Consider the following 27,294-nt stretch of genomic DNA (forward strand, 5'->3'; position numbering starts at 1 on the left):
TCTGGTCTCTAGCCAATCAACAGTCAAGCGTCAGAGAGTTGTAGGATTTGCCCTTCGAACCGGACGCGAATTGTGGTCATCAAACATGGCTGCGGTGGATTTTGGAGATTCGGAATTGTTCGACCAATTCGAAGAGAAAGCGCCAGCGCACATTCGTATGATAGATGAAGGTGATGATGAAGAGGGTGAGAGTTCAGATCGACTCCGGGAGCTTCGCCAGACATTAGAAGTGTGCGAAGAAACAATAGAGCGTCTGAACGCAGAGAATATCCTTCATCAGTGCTTCATCCAGTGAGCGCGCTGGCTTTCTCATTTTCTGCTGAAATATATTTGACTGCTCAACTCGCTTGTTGAATATAGTTGTATTACTGAATATAGCTGTATCTATTATTGTACTTCTGATTGTGTTTATCAGACGTTAAAAGGCAATGTAGAGTGGGAAAAATTTTGACATTTGTGCAGATCAGTTATGTTTAGTTCAGTTACGATGAAAGTATTATTAAGTTTGAACCGACAGCAGATTTTTATTTTGTTATGGCCAATAATCGATATTATAACTATGCTATTTTGATTATTTTTTTCTTAGAAAAGGCACACTAAAACTCCTAAATCTACCATTTCACATTCTGCAAGTGACATAAGGCGTCAAGACTGATAATGTACAAAGAATATTTAGTAACTTTTTCTGTAATCTTCTAAAATCTGAGAGCTTTCTGTCCCTTCATTGACAGTCTACGCAACTACCACTTTCATTCCCCAGAAAGGCACTAAAGACATCATTAAAGTAATTCATGTGGATTAACCTCAGTTTTATGAAGCAATGCGAGTGCTTTGTTCACGCCAAAAAATCATAATTTACCACTTTATTTACAAAATATTAATCTCCAACACTTGTTCATGAGAGTACCATGATGCATACGTGTTGTGTTGATGCGAGAGCAGACATTGTAGCGTGTTGGAGATTAATATTTTGTAAATAAAGTGGTTAATTTTTTTATTATTATTATTGTTTTTATTTTTTTTCGCAAACAAAGCACTTGCATTGCTTCATAAAATTGAGGTTAAACCACTGGAGTCACATGGATTACTTTAATGATGTCTTTACTACCTTTCTGAGGTTTGAAAGTGGCAGTTGCATCAAAGGAGGGATAGAAAACTCTCAGATTTCATTAAAAAGATCTTAATTTGTGTTCCTAAGATGAACAAATGTCTTACGGGTTTGGAACGACATGAGGGTGAGTAATTAATGACAGAATTTTCAATACAGAAAAATGGTTCACTGGAATAAATAAATTCTTGTGTTATCTACTTTCAATATTAGCCTAATCAAACGGATGAAAAATGCTAATACTGACTGATAATATGCTACCAATATATTGTGTACCTCTACTGTCTACTATCTTTGTTTTGATCTTTTTTCACTGCTTGTTGTCTGTCTTTTATATTGAGTGTTGAATTTTGTACCTTAATTATGATCCACATGAGGAACTGAAGAGAAAGTTGAACATATTAAGTCGTCCTACGTGAGTGAATAGTAATTATTTGCACTCTATTTCAATATACAGTTAAACTGGGCATTTGCAGTTATTGATTTATTGATTCAATGGTCATTTTTATTCCAGAGGTATAAAAATAGCAGATTCCAAAACCGATGGGCCACTTTGTCAGGTTAATTATGGAAACAGCATCATTTCCAAGTAGGTACTTTCTGCATCATCTTTGAATTTAATGTTTCATTTTTTTCAAAATGGTAGTTTTGTTGAGAGATGCTTTTTGTGTGTGTGTTTAGGCAGTGTCGGAAAGAAATTGAAGACTTCATCTACTGTCTTGTCCAGAAACACCTACATGAGTGTAACAATGATAAAGAAGGCTCTGCTCTTCATGTCAACCCACATGTACATCTCTAATATCACTGGACAAGAAATTTAATACAATAGTCTCCATCAGAAAGCAATAATTCTGTTTTTTTCCTTGTCTGTAGCATTCAAGTTTCGTCATGGAGGAGAGCTATAAAGCGAAGACTTCCAGTGACTCCAAACATATAAAAAATGCTTTCAGTGTGAGTTCTACAAACCAGTGACACCGCATACATTACTCATATTCAATTAGTAGACTATTGAAACTACTACATATCAAACTTGTTTTTGGTTTGTAGATAATAGGGAGCGTTTTATACTTCACCAACTTCTGTGTTGATAAACTTGGCCAGCCGCTGCTGAATGAAAACCCCCAACTGACTGAGGGATGGGAAGTTCCCAAGTATCCTAAAAGTTTATAGCCAGCTTATACTTGCTGTGCTTTTTATAATCTAGATAATGCTTTTACTCTATTTTACACGTCTGTGTACATCCTGAATGATTTTTTGCAAAGATATCAGCAGATCTTTGGCCAGATCATTGCCCTCGAGGGCCAAGAGGTGCAGATAAAGGAGAAAAGGTATGGCAAGAGTTTACAATCGCAGCTTTTGGATATTGATATTTTTATGGGATTGCAAGACTGGTGCTTGTCTTTACAAGACTTGCTGTGCAAATCAGTATTGTTTTAGATTGGCATCTGTATTTTTATGTCTGATTTGCTTTTCTGGTTGAGGAATTGAAGTGCGCTTGTTGTCTTTCCAGACCTAAACCATGCTGTTTTAACTGCTGTTCTGAGGGCCATCAACTGCGAGACTGTCCGGAGGTCTTTCTCTTTAATTACTGACAATATATCTGTACTATATTCATATTCACACTTACATTATTATGCTTTGAAATTGACGCAAGACGCATAGTTATAAATCAAACTTCCGAGCCTTTTAAACCTTTTCATTTTTACTGTTTAAGCCCAAAGATATGGCTCGTATCAATGAAAAAAGAAAGGAGTTTTCACAGAACAGCAATCAGAGCAACCAACGCTACCACGCAGAAGAAGTTGAGGAGCGATTTGCAAAGTACAAGCCGGGAATAATGAGGTCAGCCATCTTATGAAGTGTCAGTTTTTGCATGTTTTTTTTTTTCTGTTTTCACAAATTTTTTAGTTTTCAAATAAGGCAAGTCTCCCTCTCCCTGCAGTCAATAATTTGGGGAAAATTAAATCTTTAAACGTTTTTTTTTCCTGTGACAATAATATCTTCATGCCTTAAAATAGCTTGAATGTAACTCTACACCCTTGATTCATTTAGTATTCGTGGGCTCATGAATATGCAAATTAGTCCCCACCTCCACTCAGACACACCTGCTCGGACTGCTTGATCCGCTCTGTCAACTGTAGCAAACGCTACGCAATGGCAAGTGGAAATGTTGGTTTAATTCAGCCATATATGTTTGAGCCAGAAAAGAAGTGGAAGTGTGAATTATACAGGCTCGTCTACAAGTCGATGTATCTGTTGAGCGGATTCTTAAACACCTCTGATTGGCCACTGTCTTCACTCACTCAACAGATATGTCTGTGATTGGCTACAGTGATCAACGCTTCAAAAACATGTTGTAAATAGACATCTTTGATGCTCTTCACCGAGCTACACATGGGAGCATTTTGAAAGCAGGTGTCTATCAGCGGATATATTAGGTTTTTCAAACACCCCCGTGTGTATCTGTGATTGATGAAGAGAAAAGATATCTATTTACAACATGTTTTTGAAGCGTTGATCATTGTAGCCAATCACAGACAAATCTGTTGAACGAGTGAAGACAGTGGCCAATCAGAGGTGTTTAAGAATCCGCTAAAAATGCTAGGGGGAAATACTGGTATCGTCACATTTGTAACATTTCACCAAGTCGGTACTTTTGACAACCCTACAATTGACTCCTATACTGATAACATAAATGCATTCTGCCTTTCCACCCATATTTTTTTTCCCCAAATATAAATGTCATTTTTCTGAAAGTCAACTCAGATGATATGCAGTTTATGTTGTCTTTGTGTAGTCAAGACCTCCTTGATGCTCTTGGGATTACCACAAACACCCTTCCTCCATTCATCTATCGCATGAGGGAGCTCGGTTACCCGCCTGGCTGGTTAAAAGAGGCAGAAATGGAAAACTCAGGCCTGATGCTCTATGATGGTAAGAGTGAGTCTGGTATCTTATAATGGCCAGTGTTAGCAACATATCTCTTAGGTTAAGAAACCCCATCATTGTGTGGATATTTTAAGGGTTTTCTTACTTGAGGGCTTTGTTGCAGCTGAGCTGACCACATGAGCAAGGGCTTTACCTTTCAGAAGTGTGATTAAAGAAGGATAGTGTGTTTTAAATAGAACTATACTGCCATTGATTTGTTAACTTTTCTTTGCAAGGATCAAATGATGGAGATGAAAATAACCCCAGCCAAAAGATCTCTTATGATGTCTCCAAGCTGGTTGACTTTCCTGGCTTCAATGTCTCTATACCACCCAACATAAGAGATGTAAGTGTACATACACTCGTGTGTTTGTACTGACAAACACACGTAATATTTAATTCACATAATGTGCTTTGCAACCACCCACTACACCCAAGCATAGAAGTCTAAATGTTCTCATACGCGGGGGTCGCGCTGTGAACTTGGTCAAAGTTCCCTTCAAGGAAAGTCTGTTCACTTGGTGCTCAGTGCTGCTCCATCTGAAAAAACCTGTTTTCCCTCTATCAGTTCTCCTGTTCTATTGAAATCCAACAAACCCTTGTTTTATTTCTCCTTCAATATACAGGATTACAGGTCATTCGGTTCCATTCCAATGCAACCTCAGCAATGGAAGCAAAATTTTGCTGCTTTTTTAAGCAGTACCTTTCCAACGGTAAAAACCCTTTTCAATATATTTTTGTATATTTTTCTATTTTATTGCCTTTATTGATATTTCCCAAGGAATTTATAACCTCCATATGTGCCCAGCAGGCCACCAGCTGCAGTAAGAGGCGTCATGAGTCTGAATCAACACCCCAGAAGACAAAGAAATGGAGATCTAATTCAGAGCAAACACACCAGGCATCGGATATGGAGATAGAGTCAGGTACACGGCTTTGACTTTCTTAGACTCTGTAGGATTTATGAGCACAGATTGTTCTGGGATGCATACTTGACATGACATCTTTACTGTAAATCTATTTACTTGTGTTTTTTGAAATGTTACATGCAGTATAATGAATTTTTTTTAACAGAAACACAGAAATTAAAGTTTTCATTTAGTCGAAAACCTAGCCTGAAAATACTTTCGATAACCACTTAATCTCATTTATTTAATGAGATTAAATGAGATTAACACTCAAGTGGAAATGAAGTTGTATATCTCATTTAATCATTTAAATTGCACATATGGCAGTTCTATATCAACTTTTTAATGATATAATTATGTTTCTACTCTAATTTGGTGTTAAAATATAAACATTTAAACGGTGGCTGTAATAACTTCTTTTCATGACATTTTTATTAAAACATACATTAAATAATGAAGACAACAAGATGAGTAAGGGTGTGTTCACACTTGTAGTTCGGTTCTTTTGGTCCGGACCAAAAAAAAAGAAAATAATAAATTTAGTTCTGGTTTGCTTAGCATTCACACTGTCATTTTTAAGACTGAACCTAAAGATATAAAAAAACCCCACGTATTTTGCGATGGAACTTAACGAAAATCCAAATTCCAAAATAATGCTGTTTTCTGGGCTGTATGTGTGTAAGTATGATGGCATTTTGACCAGCCGAGAACTCGTGAAGAGTTTATAAAATGTGTAAAATAGTCAAAACAGCTTCAGGAAGTTCTCCGTTGCACACAAACAAAGATCTGCAAGGAGACAGCGTTTCTGACACCTGTACAGAACTGTAATTAGCAACTTACCTCCTATGACGAGAAAAGGTATGCTTCAGTGTTCTGTCCTTTTTAGTATCGCATCTGGTGACATCCTGTTTTTGGTTCATTTAGATGTCTTTGGTCCATGTTGCATTCATATTTCAGTCAAACCGCACCAGAGTTTGTTTTAAGCGGACCGAGACCCATCTTTCAGGGGTCTTGGTCCGCTTGTGAGTCCACAGTTATGAACCGCACTTATGAACAGAGCAGTCGCACCAGAGTTTGTTTTAATCGAACCAAACCTGCCAAGTGTGAACACACCATAAAAATATAACGAATATGAAATGAGTTTATGGACATTGAATGGTTTTCCTGAGGTAAGTGTAGTTATGTGACATTGTTTACAAGCTGTTTTATTGACGTCTTTCCACAGTAGAAACACTGAGCGATTACAAGAGACATGATACATTTCAGTTAACTGTACTGTATCTTTCAACATACCTTCTGATGTTCATTCATGTTTATTTCGTGCTGTAACAAGTAGTAAAGCAGAAGAGGTTTACGTGGGTTTACGTGCGCTCTGAGCTGCCCCTTCGATTGAACTGAGGTGCTACAGCAATCTGTCACCCTTTATTAAAGAGCATCAAAACAATATTAGTTGTTTGAATTTTGTTATAAAAAGACAGACTTTAAAAGCACAGATTTTGTTTCATATCAGAAGTAACAAAGCACAAAGCTTATTGCAATTATTGGATGGTAGGCATGCTACAAATAATATTTAGAGAAGTTCACGCATCAACGGAACAAAAAAAAAAAAACATTGATTAAATAGATCTCGGTTCATCAAAATGATATGAAAGCTTGTTTCCACCACTAAATAAAAAATAAAATAAAAAAGGTAATTCTGACTTTTTATCTCACAATTCTGACCTTTTTTTTTCTCAGAATTTCAATTCACATTTATTTGTATACCGCTTTGCATGTCAACATTACAATTTAGAGTAGTCTGTTATCAGAGTTGACTGTGTCCAAATTATGTAATTTCAGAAATGTACATATAATCACGCAGTTAGCTAACAATATAAATAATTTAGGCAATTTAATTTACAGTCACTGTTAGCAAATTAATTTAAGGTAGAAACAATGAGCTAATGGAAGTAATGAATACATGTTAAAAATAATTAAGATATATAGCAATATTTGGAATTTGCATGTTGATCAGAGTTTGCGTAATCTGAATTTAGAGAAACAAGATATAAGGGCGCAATTCTGATTTTCTCACAATTGTGAGTTTTTATCATGCAATTCTGACACTTTTCCTCAGAATTGTGAGATATAAACACAATTGCAAGCTATAAAATCAGAATTGCATGATATAAACTCACAATTCTGACTTTTTTCTTAGAAATGTGTGTATATCTCGCAATTCTTACTATAACATGTAATTGCGAGTTAAGTCAGAATTGTGGGATGTAAACTCGCAATTCTGAGAAAAAAAGTAAGTCTTTTTTCCCTCACAATTGGACGTTATAACACAATTGCGAGTTTATATCTCACAATTCTGAGACAGAATTGTGAGGGGGAAAAAGTCAGAATTGCGTGATATAAAGTTAGAATTGCGAGTTATAAAGCAATTCTGGCTTTTTCTCGCAATTGTGAGTTTACATCACGCAATTCTGACTTTATATCTCGGACTTCTGAGAAAAAAAGTCAGAATTGTAAGATAAACTCGCAATTGCACGGAAAACATCAGAATTGTGAGAGAAGTCGCAATTATCTTTATTTTTTATTTCATGGCAGAATCAAGCTTCCATAAAAGGAAGATCCATTAAATATGAGAATTGTCAACCCAGTATAGTGTGTCATTTGGGACAAACATGCCAACAGAGAAGTGTTAATGAAATGTCACCATTTCTGCCAATGATTTTGTAGGGCAGAAATTGACCATATTGACCATAACAGTGACATTTCATTAGCACTTGTTTGATGGCACGTTTTAAATGTGTCAGGGTCTATAGTTTTGTCCTGAATACTTCATTATCGTGTAAGAAAATCATGACGATTTAGTTTTCGTCCTTCTACAGATCATGACGTGCCTCAAATGAGACCTGATGGTTTCCAGTTCCACCCACCACTCCCTCCTGGTACTTCGTCCATGAGCGTTCCTCCGCCTTTACCGCTGGGAACGCCTCCAACCACACCTCCAGTCCCTAAGGGAACTCCACCAGCAACTCCACCTACAAGTTATTCTCCATCCACCCAAGTTAGGGGGATGATGGAGGGGGAAGAGTCAGAAGATGGGCTGTCTCTGGAAGAACTAGAGGAGCAGCAAAGGCTTCTTTGGGCTGCCCTTGAGAAGGCAGATACTACAACCAACAGTGATTCTGAAGCAGGAGCTTCTGAGACCCCCGTCCCAAGTTCCCCCAGTGTCGTCACTTCGCTTAGGCTTGACACCGAGGAAGAAGGAGAAAAGATGGAGGACTCGAGTCATGCCTATGAAATCAAGAGCACACCATCTTCACCTGCTGATCCAGTAACTAACTGTGAGGATGAGACCATAGAAAAAACAACCTGTGAAGGACAGGAAAAACATTCAATTAATGAAAACACGATCGACTTGAGTGATATTATCGTCCTGGATGAAATTTACGAGGAAAACAGTAATCATGATGCAACAAATGGAACTTCAGCCTCTCCGCAGATAAGCACACAAGAGTCGAACGCTCAAGTGGCTGATGACACGGAGGAACCTGTCATAAATAAAGTAGCTTTCGTCCCACACCGTAGCAGATTTGCTGCGGGAATAATTCCTTTTGAGGACACTCCTGAGTTTACAGAGGTTGCTGAAGCAACGGGGGTTTACCTCAAGATTCGAGATTTACTAAAAGGCTCTCCAAGAAATCAGGCAAAAAACAAGAAATAATCGAAGTCGTCTGTTTTTACTGCTCACCTGTGGACAATAAGCATTGTTTTTTTCCTCTTACTACAGTCCTTTTGTATGTAGTTTTACTTTGGTGCTTTGGATATTTTTACTGCTATCGTGTGATTTTTAAAAACACAAAAAGGTTACATTTGATTTGTACCTGAATATTAACTGATTGTGGGTACTTGATCTGTGCGCAATTTTTTTGTTTTTTAATTGTTATGTTTCCTGTTCAGCTTTCTGTAATTTCAGTTATTGCTACGTCTCTTGGCATGCTCATTTGTATGCCCGCCATAGATTACCTTTGTAATTTATTGTGAATATCTTTTCAGCTTAAATTTCTTAAGAATTCTCACTCGATTAAAAGTTTTTAACTTGAACTTGGTAGTAAAATTAAATCATTGCACTTTAATTTTTACAGTTTTTTTTTAATGCAATTCTTTGTCTGTTCTACAAAATCTATTTTATTTTTCTTTATACTAGGGGTGTGGCAAAGTTTTGCCAGAATTTTGCTCCAACCCTAATCAAACACCTGAACAAGCTAATCAAGGTCTGAAGGGTTACTAGACAGGCAACAGGCAGATGAGTTTTTTTTATCAGGGTTGGAGCAAAACTCTGCAGGACTGTGGCTCTCCAAGACCGACGTTAGCCATCCCTGCTTTATACCATGGGCTGTCTGAACACTCAATTCCGATTGGTTGCAAGGTTTGTGTTCAAACCATGTAATGCACCGGTAGGTCAGTTTGATCACCGCTCTGTATTAATACGCTGCTTTCATTGAAACACACACACATACGGGAACACTGCGCGGACAGATATGAGCACAGATTGTCAATGCTACCCCGCGACTTTGCTACTAATTAACTACATCATATTTCTCAGCAGCGAGGTGGTAACATCGCTGTTTTTGAAGTAGCCCAATTATTACACTAACAGCTTCATCTTTAGTTAGTTGAGATGCTGCACTGACGTAATTCACGCGCACAATCGTACATCTCTCTCTTTCTGTCTTTTGTAATTCAGTCAAATAAAATCTTACCGCACTATTTTACCTCTGTGTCTGATTTAAAGTGTACCGAGACTAGGTCTAAAGCTCTGGGTATACTTCTTTTTATGCGTACCCGCACAGTCGAACGCACAGCCTTACAAAGTATACTTCATTTGACTTGTGCGCATACACAGGCATTCGACGCATGCGCAGTTTCTCGCCACGAGTGACATGCCATGTAAACATCTTTGTATTCTGTATGTACTTTCTAACCTCTTCACACAATCTCTCATCTACGTAGGCCTCCATTGTCACTGTAGCTTGCATGTGTTCCGGTCTGTTCTGTTTTTGCAGGTTTTACTTTGATTACCTTGTGAATCGACGACCCTAGGGCACGGTTGCCACCTTGTGGATAAACTAATTACTGCAAAAAAATTAAATGTACATGTGTGACATGCGCATACAGAGCATGCGTGGTTACAAAAATCTGACGCGCATACTCTTTTGATGATGAAATTCACATCACGGGCACTGTACGCTGACCCTCACGCACACACAAAAAGTGAAGTATACTTTGGGCTTTTCGAGTTGTAGCTGACAAAAATAAGTAATTTTAATGAACCCTTCCAGTCAAATTTTTCGCTGTTAACATCTAGGGTTGTCGCGACACCATAAACACATCTTACGATACTATACCAGCTGAAGTATCTAGATACCAAGTAGTATCATGAGACATTGCAGTATTGTGGTAATTCATAATTGCAATTTACAAAATAGACAATTTTCATAAAGACGTGGATGTAACCGAAAACTACTAGACTAGATTCTCCTCTGAATACTTTATTAATGAGAATAACTATTGTACCAAATAAAGTCAATGTGAACAAAACTGCATAAATGAGATTAACATTTTAAATATTCATTTCTGAATGTAGAAATATGAAGTGTTGGTGAAAAAAAAAAAAAAAAAAAAAGAATAGGCCAACTTTTAAATGGAAAATTAAATCCGCCGTCACAAAATCATTTAAATGATTCGTTCAAAACGGCTGATTCATTCAGGGATGAAGCAGTTGACTGTTTTAATGAAAGGCTCATTGAATCATTGACTCTCCTGAATTGTTCAAAAACACAGATTCAGTCTTGAAACGAACAGTGGCGTCAGCAGTATTTTGAAGCTTTAGTATCGCGATACTACCCTTGTACGGGTATACCGTGTGACCCTACTAACATCAACAAAGCTTTAACTTGTCAGTATTGGCAAGTGACCATGGTAAGCTGGATAATCCATGGCTAGGTGTGCATTGCACGATTTTAATGCACGAAGTGAAGGCAAAGAACCACCCGATGAGAAGTGCATTAAAATTGTGAAACGCATCTACTTATAGTGGTTGAATTTTACAATATTGCACTAAAACATTTATGTAGGAAGTCTGTGGGTAAAGGAATCTGCAGCGTTTTGGTTTTTATTAATATTCTTTGCTTTTTAAAATGTTTTCTTAATTCTTTAGTTTCTTTTTGCATGATGTGTGAGGCAGGTAAGTATTTTTTTTAATTTTTTTTTTTTTTTAATTTTTATGGTTGTCATGTCTCTACATGCCTGAATACAATTTCTGTTAATATTTTATTACAACTATTCTCTTCATAAACTCTTCCAATCTAACATGAATATAAATAAATATTCTCCTAATCAGGAAATTATATTATATCCTATATTATATCCCAGCTTTATAATCCTCATCGATGTTTGTCAAGGTCAATAAGTAGTCTTTTAAAATCAGATAATTTGTCCTTTATGTGACGTTTATGTGAAGTTATTTCAGTTTGTAAAATGTCAACTTCTCAAAAACTTGATGATTAATAATTCATTATATTTGTTAAAAAAAACTTTTAAACTTCGAGTTAAACTTTTCTTGAAAAAGCGAATGACGTGCCAAAACGAAGTTTATTTGGGAATTCCAAATAGCTTTCCAAAGCCAACTTTTCGGAAAGATTCACTCTAGCTGGTAAACACCTTCAAACTATTGGTCTGTGACAATTATGTAATAGGTTGGTGTGATCTGTGGCTCTGCCTTCTTTGATGTGGAAATCTCCAGATCATTTCTTCTGTTCAGTCCGTCGAGGTCAGGGGCGCATTAAAACACGAACACACTCAAGAGCCGCTTTATAGTAGAAATTGAAGTTGTACTTCTAATTAAAAGTGACACTGACACTTTTTTTGTGTTTAACACTGTAAAGCTGCTTACTTTATATAGCATATTTTGTATAAAGTGCTATATAAATAAATGTGACACGAATGTGCTAAATTGCAGAACTGGTCCAAACATATCCTCGTCGCTATGATCAGATGCTTTGTTAACTTCCTTTTTCATACTATCATTTTTGTTGTGTGCATGGTGTCGTGATGTTTGTATTTTGAACACGTTTTTACCCTTATTTGAAGAACGGAAAAGAACTTTGCGAGTGTACCGGGGTCTTAAAGGGCCAAACTTTTTTTTTTTTTAATACAAATGATGCTGTTGTTATGGAAATGGTCATTTCACAGCTTGCTTATTGTTTATTTTAATTGAGGGTTTTAATTGAGTAGCTTGAGGAACATCCTCTCTACAGTCTGATATTGCCCAGACTTTAACTTGAGGAACATCCTCTCTACAGTCTGATATTGCACAGACCGTAGCTTGAAGGACATTCTCTCTACAGTCTGATATTGCACAGACTTTAACTTGAGGGTCATTCTCTCTACAGTCTGATATTGCACAGACCGTAGCTTGAAGGAGATCCTCTCTACAGTCTGATATTGCCCAGACTTTAACTTGAGGAACATCCTCTCTACAGTCTGATATTGCACAGACCGTAGCTTGAGGGACATTCTCTCTACAGTCTGATATTGCACAGACTTTAACTTGAGGGTCATTCTCTCTACAGTCTGATATTGCACAGACCGTAGCTTGAAGGAGATCCTCTCTACAGTCTGATATTGCACAGACCGTAGCTTGAGGGACATTCTCTCTACAGTCTGATATTGCACAGACTTTAACTTGAGGGTCATTCTCTCTACAGTCTGATATTGCACAGACCGTAGCTTGAAGGACATCCTCTCTACAGTCTGATATTGCCCAGACTTTAACTTGAGGGACATTCTCTCTACAGTCTGATATTGCAAAGACTGTAAATTGGGGGACATCCTCACTACAGTCTGATATCGCCCAGACTTTAACTTGAGGGTCATTCTCTCTACAGTCTGATATTGCACAGACCGTAGCTTGAGGGACATTCTCTCTACAGTCTGATATTGCCCAGACTTTAACTTGAGGGACATCCTCTCTACAGTCTAATATTGCACAGACCGTAGCTTGAGGGACATCCTCTCTACAGTCTGATATTGCACAGACCGTAGCTTGAGGGACATCCTCTCTACAGTCTGATATTGCACAGACCGAAGCTTGAGAGACATCCTCTCTACAGTCTGATATTGCCCAGACTTTAACTTGAGGGACATCCTCTCTACAGTCTGATATTGCACAGACCGTAGCTTGAGGGACATCCTCTCTACAGTCTGATATTGCACAGACTGTAGCTTGAGGGACGTCCACACAACAGTCAGCCACATCAAAGCCTGGAGCTGATGTGGTACTGACTGGACCTTGTGGGACATTGACTCTGCAGTCTGAAATGGCACAGACTGGGACGTGGGGGACGTCCACACTCCAGTCAGCCACTACACGGACTGGAACTCGAGGGACATTGGCTCTATAGTCGGCCACATCACAAACTTTATAGTCGGATGTGGCACAGACTGTAGCTTGGGGGATGTCAACACTCAAGTCAGTCGCAACACAGACTGAAGTTTGGAGGGTATTGTCATGAAAGGCTGAAAAGACACAGCTCAAAGAGTTGAGGACGTCAGCACTCCAATCGGACAAATCTCCGACTAAATCCTGGAAAACGTCATCACTCCACTCATCACTGACCATAACCAGGTTCCTCTGCAATGGGGAGGACTTCAGGCTCACTGGTACTGGTGACATGCTGAGAAGTCTGATCTGAAGAGGGAAATGATATCAACCAAAAGATAGTTTTAATGAAATACTATTAATAAAGATTGCATAACCATATACTGTATATTACTGGATACACATATTAATTTGCAATCAGATTAGCGCAACTAACAACATCTTCATTTTCAGCCAATGAATTTTGGATACTGGGCAAATGTCACACGGCATAATTGTTATTCTTAAGCAATTTCCCTTGTTAGGACTTGTAAAGGCAGCGTACAAACTTCAATAAAAATCTAAGGTAATACATTTTAATATCTGTTTTATGCATTTACGCATCTGTCATCGAAAGTGTAGTCTCCATTATAAGTCAAGTATGTTTCTGAGTTCTGTACTATAGTTTTCAGTTCACAGTTGTGCATTATTTATTAATAATGCAAAATAAAAAAAAACTGAACTTTGATGATACATATTCCAATAGCATGGACATGTCTGGTCCTCTTTCTCACCTTGACTTGAGCTGGTCTTATTGTTTTTTTCCCTTCCTCTTGCCTTTCTCTTTTTTTGAGCCTTTCTTCTTTTTCCCACCCACATCCTTCCCTCCAACTGAATGTGGATGGTTTTCCACACTATTAGTGTGTGATTGTGGTGGTGTACAGTTGTGTAAACTGTCAGAACCATCTACACATTTAACACAAGAAATGAGTGAACCCATTTTCAAATGTTAAATATGCTGCAAGAAATGCCAGTAGAAAACATTCAGCAAACTAATCAAGAATATGAAAAGTGTGCTTTAATAGACCCGAATGCGATTGTGACGTCACGTTCTATAATGCATTCCAATGCTGGCTTCGTGAGTGGTCAGTGTCACTCTGTGGGCGGGGCTTCTGTGAGGCGCTCAACTCGTCGTGTGTTGCTGCACTTCACGGAAACGAATCAGAGCAAACTACTTCAGGTAAATTAACTGCGATGAACCGACATTTTGGAGAAAATCTGAACAGAAACAGTTACTTGAATAGATGTGATAACTGAAAATTTGATGTGGATAAAATTGCGTTTACGGTGAAATTACCATCACCCAGGTTTAATTTTTACCCGGATTTAATGTGAAATGTCTAATGATGTCTAGCCTGAAAAGAGACAGCATTTCCATTGAGACACATATATTGTATACTGCACGATTAATCATTAAAGTATTGCCATCTCGTCTCGATTCAAACACTCACGCGATCTACGTTTAAATTACAATTATTCAAGCTGTGTCTATTAAATATTTGACAAGTAATAGCTATACGATCACATCGAACATTAAAATCTGCGTTTCTAATTCAGAGAGAGCAGCTGTCATGTAGGCCTCTCGGTATAGCTTCACAGTCTTTTCAGCCACACAGTATCATTATTTCTTTCTTACAATAATTCAAATTATCACAGAAGTACTTGGATAAAAGTTTATAGTTTAGATATAAACACTGATGTCAACGGTAACGATCGAAATAGAGTAAATCACCTTTTGAAAGTAAATAAAGATTGTATCAATTACATCGTTATGCCATTAGGTGGCGACAAGTAACTGTTTTTGTATTTGTCATTGAACCATTCATTAAGAGATTCGTTCAAAATCACTGATTGACCCAGTATTGAAACAAGTGAAGTCTTTGTGAGTGAGTCATTGAATCATTTATTCAAACCGATTTAAAAAAAAAATCATTTAAATTAATTAAATATTTTTTTAAATAAACTGCAGCAACTAACATCTTGTCAGAAGCTCTAGTAAATATATTACATATTATTTTGTTTACTATTCAGAATCATAGCCGAATTGACCCTTCGCAAAGACCCGCCTCCCTTAGTTACTGTTGCTTTGTCCGACAAGCCATGGTGCTGGACACTGACAACACGTCGACAGACAAGACAGAGCAAGTTACTTATGATATTAAACAAAGCCCCAGCTTTCAAACTGTGTATTTTTTTTTAAAAGAAATTCAAACAATAAAAACCGTTTTGTGGTTCTTTAATGTGTCGTGACAGATTGCTGTAGCGCCTCAGCTCAAGCAGCTTGTGAACCGATCATCTCTTCTACTAGTTAATTTATGGCATCAAATAAACATGAATGAACATGAGAAGGAATGTTGTTTCAAACCCGGAAAGACGTCAATACACATAATTTTTCAAGTTCAAGTCCACCGAGGTTAAACTCCTGACTGCTTTGTCGGACAAAATGGCGGATTTGGCATTATGATTGGTTAGATCGCCTGTCAATCAAACTCCTGGCGAAGGGTCAATTGTGATCCCTGTTATAAACAAATTATTTATCTATTTTACGTAAGTGTGCTCCAATCAGGATTTTTGGAGCCGATCATCGATCACAGGAAGCAGTATCTGCCTATACCAATCTTTTTGAAGCCTTCATTTTATCATGTAGAATTATTCATAGAGATGCTCCAATCAGGATTTTTACAGACATTCATTAAGGGCCAGAATTTCATTTTTGAAAATGGGGGAAATCCCCCCTTAGGTGACTCTTGTGGGGGGTTTTTTTTTAGACATTTTTCAAAAAAATATATAATTATCTCATTTAAATGTTTGATCATGCATTGCATTTTTGTTTTTACAATGAGGGAATTGGTGCAAAATAGCTTACACACAGCACAAGCCTGATTTCTCTGAATTGAATTCACAAAAAAAGACAAGTAAACGGTCAGTAATAAAATAAGAACAAATAAACAATTTACAAGCAGTAGTTTTTTCAGGTAGATTTAACAGTACTATTGAGGTAAGAAATACTAAAGAAATTTAATAAGGAATCAAATGTACAATAATACCGGATGTTCTTCCCTGAATAAATTAAATACAGATTAATCCTTGCAATTAAGGTTAAGCATTGAGTGTCATTAATATTAATGTTAGGATTATTAGGCTGCTGTCACTTTAAGAGCTGCACCGATCCAATACTGTTACACAACTTTCTCAACAGTTTACGGTCACTTAAGACTGTGTTTATGTGCATACTCATCAAGATGGTAATTTTTTTTAAATATCTTCTCTTATATTGAAATCCTCTGACATTAAATTCTCGTTTTAGACTTCTAATTTGTGACCGGTGTTTTGTTTTGCTCTATCCGTTGTGCTTCCGCCTTCATCAATATGTTATGCGTCGGGTCAGAGGTCACTCTTTTGCTGTAAATCGATGCGTACAGCCATATGCTGGAAGCTAGTTATTATAGTTTATAAAGTTTCAGAAGGCCTTTATTACCCCCCTGGAGCCATATTGATTACTTTTATGATGGATGGATGCACTTTTTTTTGGCTTCAAAACCTCACGCCCCCTTCACTCCCATTATAAACCTTGGAAGAGCCAGGATATTTTTTAATATAACTCTGATTGTGTTGGTCTGAACGAAGATAGTCATGTATACCTAGGATGGCTTGAGGGTGAGTAAATTATGGGATAATTTTCATTTTTGGGTGAACTATCCTTTTAAATCAATAAGAGTGTTTGCTGCCAGTGAAAACAGTTGGATGGCAATGAAGATTCACTTGCAGTAGGTTCTACAAACTGCTCTCTCTCTTATATTGCAGCCCTCAGCCTCCTTTGATAATAATATGCAAATGTAATTTACTTTATTGGAAAGTGCGTTAAATAACAAATGTAACTGACCGTTAGTGGTATTTGTTATCATTTAACAGCTGGAGTTAAAACAGGAAAATTCAGTGCAACTAAAGTTTTTATGATCTTTGATATGATATTTATGATCACTTCTAATGTTATCAGATTCCAATGACTTAGACTTTTCCCTGAAAGCACACGTACATCACAGAGACGTCTATTTGATGTCTGCATTTACATCTGCAAGATATATTTTTTAGAGTGTTTGCTCATATGCAATAAGACATTTCCTGTCAGACGTTAAATAGACATTTAGAAAATGCCTTTAAGATATTTATGATTTTTAGAAAGTATGTAAAACTGCTTTTTCTAAGAAACTATTGCAGCATTTAATTCGCTGATACTGCCAACTGCTTTCAATTAAAAGTAGCTAAATGTCACTAAGTGACATCATAACGGCAAATTCATTGATCTATATAAATATGAATATAGATCAGTGGGCAAAATAAGAATCTAGATAAGGTTTGTCTAAGAAGTTGCTATATTTGTCCCTAAACTTTTGAAAAAAGTCTCAAAAGGGGCGGGAAAGTCACAAAATCTAGTGACAAAATCGCTAAATTGGCAGAACTGACTGTATCCTGTGACTTTTAGCCTATAATTGAATTTTAAGAAACTCGCATTGATATTTATTTTATATTGTATAAAGCACTAAAAATATAAGTATAAATACTGCTTTTTCAGTATAGAGAGCAGGGCTATTATTATTAACTAAAACCATAAAAATTATTAATTGAAATAAAATATACAGTGCTCAACGTAAATGAGTACAACCCCTTTGAAAAGTAACACTTTAAACAATATCTCAATGAACACAAAAACAATTTCCAAAATGCTGACAAGACTAAGTTTAATATAACATCTGTTTAACTTATAACATGAAAGTAAGGTTAATAATATAACTTAGAGAACAAAATTTTCAGGTTTACTCAAATTAGGGTGATGCAAAAATGAGTACACCCCACTGAAAGTCTCTGGAGCAAAGCTAAATTTTAGACTACAAATGTCTAATTTAACAAGAATTCAACCACAGGGGAGTCTAATTATTCATTACACAGGTGTCCAGCAGACAGTTGACTATAAAAGGGTGTTAAAACCCCTTCCTATTTCATGCTGTCAGCAATGGCACCACATGGAAGAGAAATGTCACAAGACCTGAGAAAGAAAATAATTTCTTTACACCAGAAAGGTGAAGGCTACAAGAAGATCAGCAAAGCTTTACTTATCAGTCAGAATACTGTAGCAAATGTGGTACAAAAATTGAAAAAAGATGGAACTGCAACCATCTCACAGAGACGTCCAGGTCGTCCACGGAAGTTAACACCTCGACAGGAGCGTCTTCTGATGAGAAGGGTTGAAGAAAATCGGCATGAAAGTTCACTGCAGTTATCTAAAGAAGTAGAAAGCCAAACTGGGGTGACTATTTCCCGTGACACAATATGGCGTACACTGCAGGGGAATGGCATGCATGGGTGCCGTCCATGAAAGAAGCCTCTCCTAAAGCCCAGGCACAAAAAAAGCCGCCTAGAGTTTGCCAGGGCCCATGCTGACAAAGATGAAGACTACTGGGACTCTATACTCTGGAGTGATGAGACCAAGATAAATGTTTTTGGAACTGATGGCTTCAAAACTGTATGGCGTTGCAAAGGTGAGGAATATAAAGAAAAATGCATGGTGCCTACAGTGAAACATGGTGGTGGCAGTGTCCTTATGTGGGGCTGCATGAGTGCTGCTGGTGTCGGGAGCTGTATTTCATTGATGGCATCATGAATTCACAGATGTACTGCTCTATACTGAAAGAGAAGATGCTACCATCACTCCGTGCCCTTGGTCGTCGTGCACTTTTCCAACATGACGATCCTAAACGCACATCTAAGACCACTGTTGGATTTCTGAAGAAGAACAGGGTGAAAGTGATTCATTGGATCCTGATCTGAACCCAATCGAACACCTATGAGGAATTCTGAAGAGACAAGTTGAGCATCACTCTCCATCCAGCATCCAGTCTCTAAAAGAGGTCATTCTTGAAGAATTGAAAAAAAAATATATGTTGCAAAATGTCGCCAACTTGTTCATTGGTGCTGTCATTAAAAATCATGGAGGCCATACAAACTACTAGATGTAGTAGTTTTTGTTATGGGGTGTACTCATTTTTGCATCATCCTAATTTGAGTAAACCTGAAAAATGTGTAATCTAAGTTATATTATTAACCTTCCTTTCATGTTATAAGTTAAACAGATGTTATATTAAACTTAGTCTTGTCAACATTTGGAAATTGTTTTTGTGTTCATTAAGATATTGTTTAAAATGTTACTTTTCAAAGGGGGTGCACTCATTTACGCTGAGCACTGCAAATAAAGTTAAACTTATTTTATTTCAGCTACAGTTGCCGAGGCAAAATTTCTACTAAAGTAGGCTACTAAAATAACTAAACCCAGTGGCGTAACTTTGTTTTAAAAAGTGGGTGGCACAGGAATGTGTGTGTCGGGAATGTGTGTGTATCATTATAATAATAAATACACAAAATTTATTGACATAGACCTCATGTTTAATATGATAGTTTCATCCTTACATTTACTATAATACAATATATAGTTAGTCTCGAAAGTATTTACATTAGTCAGTAAATACGTAAATCCGCAGCTAGCATTAGATTGTCATGAAGGACTAGAGGTAGAACTTTTGTTCCGCATGCCAGAGGTTCTGGGTTCTAATCCGCCCTCGTGTTATTTATTTTATTTTTTTCTCATTAAAACCAAAGATGTTCATCAGTGATTGTTTATCAAGAGCAGAGACACGTTTATGTGCATTTTGTTTGTGATTTCACCGGAACGAATAGAGTCTGCGGCCGCAACATCGATAGATTGAAGCGCTGGTCCGTGTGAAGAAGCGCAAAGAGAAAACTGTTGCGCCACTGATAACAGCGGCAGCAAGCACTCAACTTGATTTCAAAAACGACACATCCCAGCGCCAGATCGCCTATTATTTAACACAAACGAACGAATTGTTAATAAACAAGAGATGTTTCTTTTGTATTAGTATACATCCGTGCCGCGAGATGTATAAAAAGTGGTGGGGACAATATCGACCCTGGCAAAAAGTGGTGGGGACATGTCCCACCCGCAAATTACGCCTATGACTAAACCTACAAATGAACTAAAACTAAATAAATAAATAAAACTAATAAAAAATGACGTAAACACAAAAAAAATTGGGACTACTAAATGAAAGTAAAATGAAAGCGGAAATTATACCTACTAAAAAATCTCTCTAGATACTCCAACACTCATAATTTTGTCTAAAGCTATTCTCAAAAGTCATCATTTATATGTCTCAAATTGTTTTGAATGGATTCATCTCTTCTAATACGTTAACTTGTTTTAGTATTTAATTGTACAGACTCTATTCAGCTTATGTGTTGCCTTGAATTACATAATTATTTGATGTCTTTACTACTGAACATCTCCCGCCGACCGACCGCATTTGCTCTTTCATCTGCCCGCCTCCCGCTGTCTGTGAATGGGCGGAGCGGAGAGAGTACGTCATTACGCCACTCGTGTCACTACTGAAGTGGGTGCTTGAACGCACCAGGTTAAATCCTCAACCAACGCAGGCGTCAAGCTAAGTAGATTGAAGAGAATTCAGCGCGATTGATTTTTGATAGCGCTTCGCAGCCAGGAGACCTCAGGTGAGCACGCGATGTCTGGGTTAAGAGCTCTGTTCAGTGGGTGTCGCGGAGATCGCATTTTCCATCGGAAGTTGCTAAGTCAGAATTTCCCATCTAACACAGGTTGCTCGTCGGCCCTCGCTCAGCACTCGGTAACCTTATCCTTTCATTAGATTTGTCATCAGCTGTTCTTCTTTGTAAACAGAACCTGTGGTTAAAATGCGTTGATCGTAGATGTGCGCTGACTAGCGCTGCGTTGTTACTGACTGCGGTTCTCTATTTTGGTTCGGTTAGTCAAGATGTGACATTGCGGAAAGTCGTCATAAGGACTAGGGAACTTTCTCCATGTTCACTGCGTATCGGAACTTGCATGTACTTGAATGGGGAAAGTCATATGACGCCAACATATAGCATTTTGATCTTTGTTACGTCGTGTTGTTTTCTGAGGGTTGCGTTAAACTTTTCTTTTTTTTCCAAAACTAACTCATTAAAGCTACTCGTTTGGGCTTTAAGGTGGAAACTCTTAAGTACTGTTCGTCGTCAAACTAGTAGTTTATTTGTATGTTTTGTAAATATCCTGTTCTTCATATATTGGGTCGTTGTTTTGGTTGAAATCCTGAAGCAGACTTGGTAACTTGTCAAGCTCTGGCGTAAATCGGCTCAGATTTTGAAGCCCCAGATGTGGCGCCTGAATGATCACATGGCTGCACTAGATTTTATGCCAAAATAAAACAATTCTAGTTTTTGATGGAATTATTTTAAACCTGTGCAGCATGTCGGACAAGATTGAATTTTGTTAATGGCTTTTCAAGTTTGGAACTGTTTGTCGTTGTTTTCAGTGTTTAACAGGGAGCTTGTTTTGATAAAGAGCCAGATAACGTTAGTGTCAAGCAGATTTGAATTCTGAGTTGTCTGTCATGTTTTATAAAGGTTTAACTAGATCTTTAACTAGGCCTACTTGGGTTTAAAAAAAAAAAAAAAGTGCACATGTCAAAACACTTGTTGTGGGATACAGGTTTGGTGGTATGGTTAGGTTTATGGGTTAAGTTGTAATAGAGTCAACAGTGTAGTTATAGAAATAATTACCAACAGGTATTGTTTTAAATGTAAGTGTTACGTTAAAGGCATTAATTTAAAGGTTAGTACATTGTAGTTACAAACCCTTAATGTGAAGTGGATCGTAAGTTTGACACATTTCATCTGTTCATGTTCATCATTTCAATGCACTATTGTTGTTATTGTTAAATTCTTTAAGACCAAGAAGTGGATATTAGCGATGCACAAATGTATCGGGCAATAAACACAATTATTTTTCCAAATTGGCCATTGTTTAAAAACAACCGATGATCAGGGCTGATTATTATCAAAAGGGGGCAGAAAAACGTGTCCTTTTTCCACCCCCGAAAAAAATGTCCCTTGTGATGAATTTAGGGCTGTCAAAGTTTAAAGGATTAGTTCACTTTCAAATGAAAATTAGCCCAAGCTTTACTCACCCTCAAGCCATCCTAGGTGTATATGACTTTCTTCTTTCCGATGAACACAATATTAAGATATATTAATAAATATCCTGACGCATCCAAGCTTTATAATGGCAGTGAGCGAGGATCAACAAGTATGAGCTGAAGAAAGTGTCTCCATCCACATCCATCCATCATAAACATATCCCACACGGCTCCGGGGAGTCGTTTGGTATCGCTCACTGCCATTATAAAGCTCAGATGCATCAGGAAATGTAATAAAATATCTCAGATTGTGTTCATCAGAAAGAAGAAAGTCATACACCTAGGATGGCTTGAGGGTGAGCAAAGCTTGGGGTGATTTTCATTTGAAAGTGAACTAATCCTTTAAGTGACTATAACACAATTAACAGTTAAAAAAAGCAGCTCTACAAAAGATTATGGAGTCATTATTCAGCTCAGTTTAGTTTGAAAGGAAATACTCAATATTATTTGCTTAACAAAATATGAGACCATATTTAAAAAAAACAAAAACTTTTCATGCCAGATACCGATGTGGTCATTGATACTGTCCTCAAGTGAGGATATTTTTCTGAACTACTCTCTTGTTATTTTGCTGAAATGTACAGTAGTGGTTTGGACTTGTACCACTCTACTGATTAGAGCAATATGTCTTGTTCAGAGCCTTTGATGAATCTGTAAATGTTCTTTTTTCCATTGTCACACGTCCCTTAACAAACATTGTCAGTTGAAGTAGTTAAAGTGGTATAGCATTTGTTTGTTTGAATACCTTTTTTGTGTTTGATCTGTGCTGTTTTTCTTCCATTCATCTGCTTTGTTTATGACCATCAGCAGGGCAAAGAAATGGTGGTGAATACAAAAACACACAAACAGAGATCATTGGATTTGATCCATGCTAGGTACCAATAGTGTTGTCACGGTACCAAAATTCCAGTAGTCGGTACCAATACCATAAAAATGTTATGGTTCTCGGTACCAGTTTCGGTACCACAGCAAAATCTGTTGGAACTATTTTACTATTTTATATAGCCTATTTTAAAAACAAATTAAATATGGTAATCATACATATAAATATTTGGAGCATGTGTGTATGTTTGTGTGTGTGTATATATATATATATATATATATATATATATATATATATATATATATATATATATATATATATATATATATATATATATACCTCAATGAAATAAATTTTGAAATATAAAAAATAAAAAATAAATGCTCAAACATCCATTTTGTAACAGACGTGCGTGTTTATTTTAGCTATTCCTTCAATGAAATGACACACTACAGCCTGTAAAACTATGAAATAAATATCGGTAAATAATGGTAACCTAAATAATAAGAAAGTTAAATATTATAAAAAATAAAAAAAAACATTCATTTTTTATTTCCACACAAAGATGCATCATATAGCCTACCGCTCTGCTCTTTGAGAGGGATGTGGGACACGAGCAGGAAAGAGACCATTTCTCTTTAATAATATCTTCATGTTATCTCCTGATGTTACAAGGAACTGACACTTGTAAAAGGTCTGAAGAGCGAGTTTTATCTTCAGACATTCAGGCTATATTTGATTTAGCGCTGCTAGGGAAAGCGAAAGTAAAAATTACCAGCGTGTGTGAAACACGCTATATACAAATAAACTTGACGTGCCTTATGAAGTCTAATAACAAGCACAAACTGTGTTAAATAGAAACTGACGTGCAAGCAAAAAGGTTTCTGTCCTACGGTGTATTTTCTACTTTACCACAGTAAAGAATGCGAATAGCCTATAATAGGCCTAAAAGCGAACGAAGGAAGAAACGTTATAATCCCCTGCGTGAGTGAAGATTTGGGAAAATAAACAGATATTCCATGTTCAGTGGAATAACTAATGGAATATTGTTAAATTCTCTGCTAATCGGAAGACCAGATCGTGATTCGCAAAACAGAATACAAAGTTTAAATTTATGGACTCTCGTACCTCTCTCATTTGGCATGAACCAAAATGTTTCCATGGCTGCGATGTCACATTTAATTGCTAACCTATTATTTCTTTTGTAAACAAAGCTTTGTGCTTCACTCGTGTCATATTCAAGTGAATACTGGCACAGCCCTATCAGTGGGTACCGAATACACCCGGATTCTCAGTACTACAGAAATGCTGGTATCGTCACATTTTCAAAATTTCAGTACCGAAGTACCGGTACTTTTGACAACACTAGGTACCAAAAAACATTTTTACAGATCCACAATCCATCTTATACCAGCGTGTCTAATAATCATACTGGTGGACTTTTGCCAGTAAATGGATTAGATGGATTAGGATTAAATATATGTATGTCTATGGGACATTTGGTAGAGTCGGTGCTAACTTGATTCTTTAAAAAAAAAAAAAAAAAAAATCTAATCCCTGTTATGGATCAAATCCAATTACTTTACAAATTCGAGTTACTCTAATCCATTACTTTGCCCCTCTGATGGTGATAAATATGGCACATGAGTGGAAAAAGTCTTGCGACTGAAATAAAGAGCTAAAGTGAAACTATGGCTTTGAAAGCACACAGTGATGCCTGGAATCAATTTGATTATGAAAATACACTTAAGTGCAAGATGTGCAGCCAATCTACATAACATTATAATAAGAACACTATAGAACTAATTTGAATTGCAATATGATAAACATCTAATATGAAAACATCGAAGACATCCATAATTAATAATAATAGTAATAATGTTTAATAAATAGTTGTAGTAATTCAATTTGTGAAAAGTAATAAAATTACAATACTGATATTTATGTCTTCAGATGGAAAACCATAAGGAGGCCTTTAAGTTTCTGTGTTTACACCATTTCACCAGACTGAAAATGGTTTATAAAGTCTGGTGAGATAGTGTAAACTCCTGTCCGCAAAAATATTGGAAAGTTTGTGAATGTAGAATAAAGTGAAACCATATGTTGCTGTTTTCCCAAATGCATGTTATAAGCGGCTCAAACTCAAAATGCACTTCACTCTAAAAGATGCAGTTTCATACATTTTTTTTTTTTTTTTTCTACACAGCCTTTTGTGATTTGATTATCACACTAAGTAGAGGTACACAATATATCATGATATATCAGCGGCCGATTAATTATTGGCCAATAACTGGAAAAAAATGAATCATTATAATTGCGTCAAAGGACCTTCACTGTTCATTAGTTGTTATATTTGTGGTCCACAGAAGAACTTTTCAGATGATCTGTAGTGCATGTGCAGCATGTGTCCAAGAGTGTGTTTAGCCAAGTTATCATGTCACTTCACTCTGTGAGGATTATTTCAGCATCTTTGCACTGTTATGTAATTTTTTGGGGGCTTGTCTAAATCATGATAATCTGCTTTAAGTAAAGATATGGCATTTTACATACTCTGTTTATGGGTCAGTCCATCTCAAGTGGCCTAGTAGAGTTTACTTGACAGTTTTAAACCATTATGAGACTGATGAAAGAGAGAATTTTCATTGACATTTCCATGAGCTTCCCTCATTTCTCTATTTTGAATTGGCAAATTGCTTTTTGCACAGGTTGTTTGTCCCATTTGGTTTGTATCAACTTACTGACTTCTCAATTATTTCATTAATGCTTGTCTAAGGCAACCACCAAAGATAATTATCCAATTCAACAACTGTGTGTTGCAGTTTAAAGTGGAATACAATGAATTATACAGGTTCGCCAAGCAATTTCAGGAGTTACAAAATAATTTAGCAGATCTACTCCCGCATTTAAATGTGTTTGTCACTCCTTTGTTGTCTTTGTAGTTTATACATGGCTGTTGCAGCATGAAAAACAAACTTTTATTTAAATTGGGAATAAATTCAGAAAGCAAGCAAAGAACCTTCCCTTTATAATTGCTGAAGCATCACTCACTTTATTTCAGCACAAGCTCACTGACTGGCTTTTTGTTTTCAATGGTTAATTCCTGATAACCATTTTATATCATGGCCTTCATTTGAATGTAATAGTCACTGTAACAGCTCTGTTATACAGCAGAAAACAAAAACAGAAGCCTGTTGTTACATATTGCTTATGTTTGCAGTGTGAAATTGGCTTTACACTTTCAACATACCAATGAACCATATGTGTTGCATGAACACAAAGTTACTGAAATGGCAAAAAGCAAGACGCATCCCTGCACTGTTTAAACGGGCTGATATATTTCTCTTTCCTTTCTTCTTTCTTTCCAGAGACATTGCTGCACCTCTTTCTCCCTCACTTTTTTTTTTTTCATACACTGGTGCTTCAACCCCAGCAGTCAATGTTTGTTGGAGAGGAAAAGTGCAAGTATAGACAGACGGCAATTTCAGAGCAACAATGAGCACATCAAAACCCAGTGGACTCAAAGCGCCCAGCAAAATTGGTAGACCAGCCAATGCTGGGGTCGCGAAGACATCATCTTCTGCTGGTAAAGGTTATCCCTTTTATCATATATAATAATATACAATATAAATGATATTATTGTGAACTTTCTAATGTAGCCTAGTAGTAAATGACTACGTTAGGAATGGAATATTATTGTTCTGCATACTGTGTAATGCTTGCAGTTGGAAAAAGAAAGTGAATCCGTAAGAGTTATGCAATGATAAACATTTCAAATAGTTATTTTAAAAGTAAAAATGAGAAGCATTGTGTCACACATTTGAATTAATACATGTAAATGTCATAACTCCAAAGTGCAGTTTGCCATTTGCTGTGGTTATTTCCTGAAAGATAATAAGAAAATCATCAAGAAAAGGCAATAGCACTTGCATTTAGTCCGTCATCTGGTTTGCTTATAATGTGCACTACCTTAAGGTTCACTTTAGTTCCATATTTGT

General features: G+C 36.8%; 2 protein-coding genes across 7 annotated transcripts in view; both read left to right on the forward strand.

Annotated features, from left to right (window-relative positions):
* The first annotated feature begins 10 nt into the window (after window positions 1-10).
* zcchc8 (zinc finger, CCHC domain containing 8) lies at window positions 11-9,071 on the forward strand. Its single transcript, XM_051892794.1, has 14 exons — window positions 11-266; window positions 1,481-1,523; window positions 1,623-1,697; window positions 1,790-1,895; window positions 1,982-2,059; window positions 2,156-2,259; window positions 2,371-2,436; window positions 2,619-2,679; window positions 2,823-2,950; window positions 3,906-4,042; window positions 4,273-4,382; window positions 4,663-4,749; window positions 4,848-4,962; window positions 7,821-9,071. The coding sequence occupies exons 1-14, from the start codon at window positions 86-88 to the stop codon at window positions 8,657-8,659; spliced, it is 2,130 nt and encodes a 709-aa protein (XP_051748754.1). The 5' UTR covers window positions 11-85; the 3' UTR covers window positions 8,660-9,071.
* Window positions 9,072-20,833: 11,762 nt separating this feature from the next.
* The window catches only part of clip1a (CAP-GLY domain containing linker protein 1a), a 50,270-nt gene continuing 43,809 nt past the window's right edge, over window positions 20,834-27,294 (forward strand). For 5 of the 6 annotated variants that reach the window (XM_051892788.1, XM_051892793.1, XM_051892792.1 and 2 more), the window contains exons 1-2: window positions 20,834-20,995; window positions 26,665-26,888. In XM_051892788.1, coding sequence (XP_051748748.1) covers window positions 26,792-26,888 — 97 coding nt within the window. In that variant the 5' untranslated portion in view covers window positions 20,834-20,995; window positions 26,665-26,791. The remainder of the gene's footprint in view (window positions 20,996-26,664; window positions 26,889-27,294) is intronic. The other variant, XM_051892789.1, reaches the window with a different exon arrangement.

The sequence above is a fragment of the Ctenopharyngodon idella genome, chromosome 5 (genome assembly GCF_019924925.1).
Source record: "Ctenopharyngodon idella isolate HZGC_01 chromosome 5, HZGC01, whole genome shotgun sequence".
Lineage (NCBI taxonomy): Eukaryota > Metazoa > Chordata > Actinopteri > Cypriniformes > Xenocyprididae > Ctenopharyngodon > Ctenopharyngodon idella.

Coding starts and splice junctions, on each gene's coding strand:
- zcchc8 (XM_051892794.1), top strand. CDS start 86: ATGGCTGCGGTGGATTTTGGAGATTCGGAATTGTTCGACCAATTCGAA. Junction 2,060..2,155: donor ATATAAAAAATGCTTTCAGT/GTGAGTTCTACA, acceptor TTTGGTTTGTAG/ATAATAGGGAGCGTTTTATA. Junction 4,963..7,820: donor GGATATGGAGATAGAGTCAG/GTACACGGCTTT, acceptor GTCCTTCTACAG/ATCATGACGTGCCTCAAATG.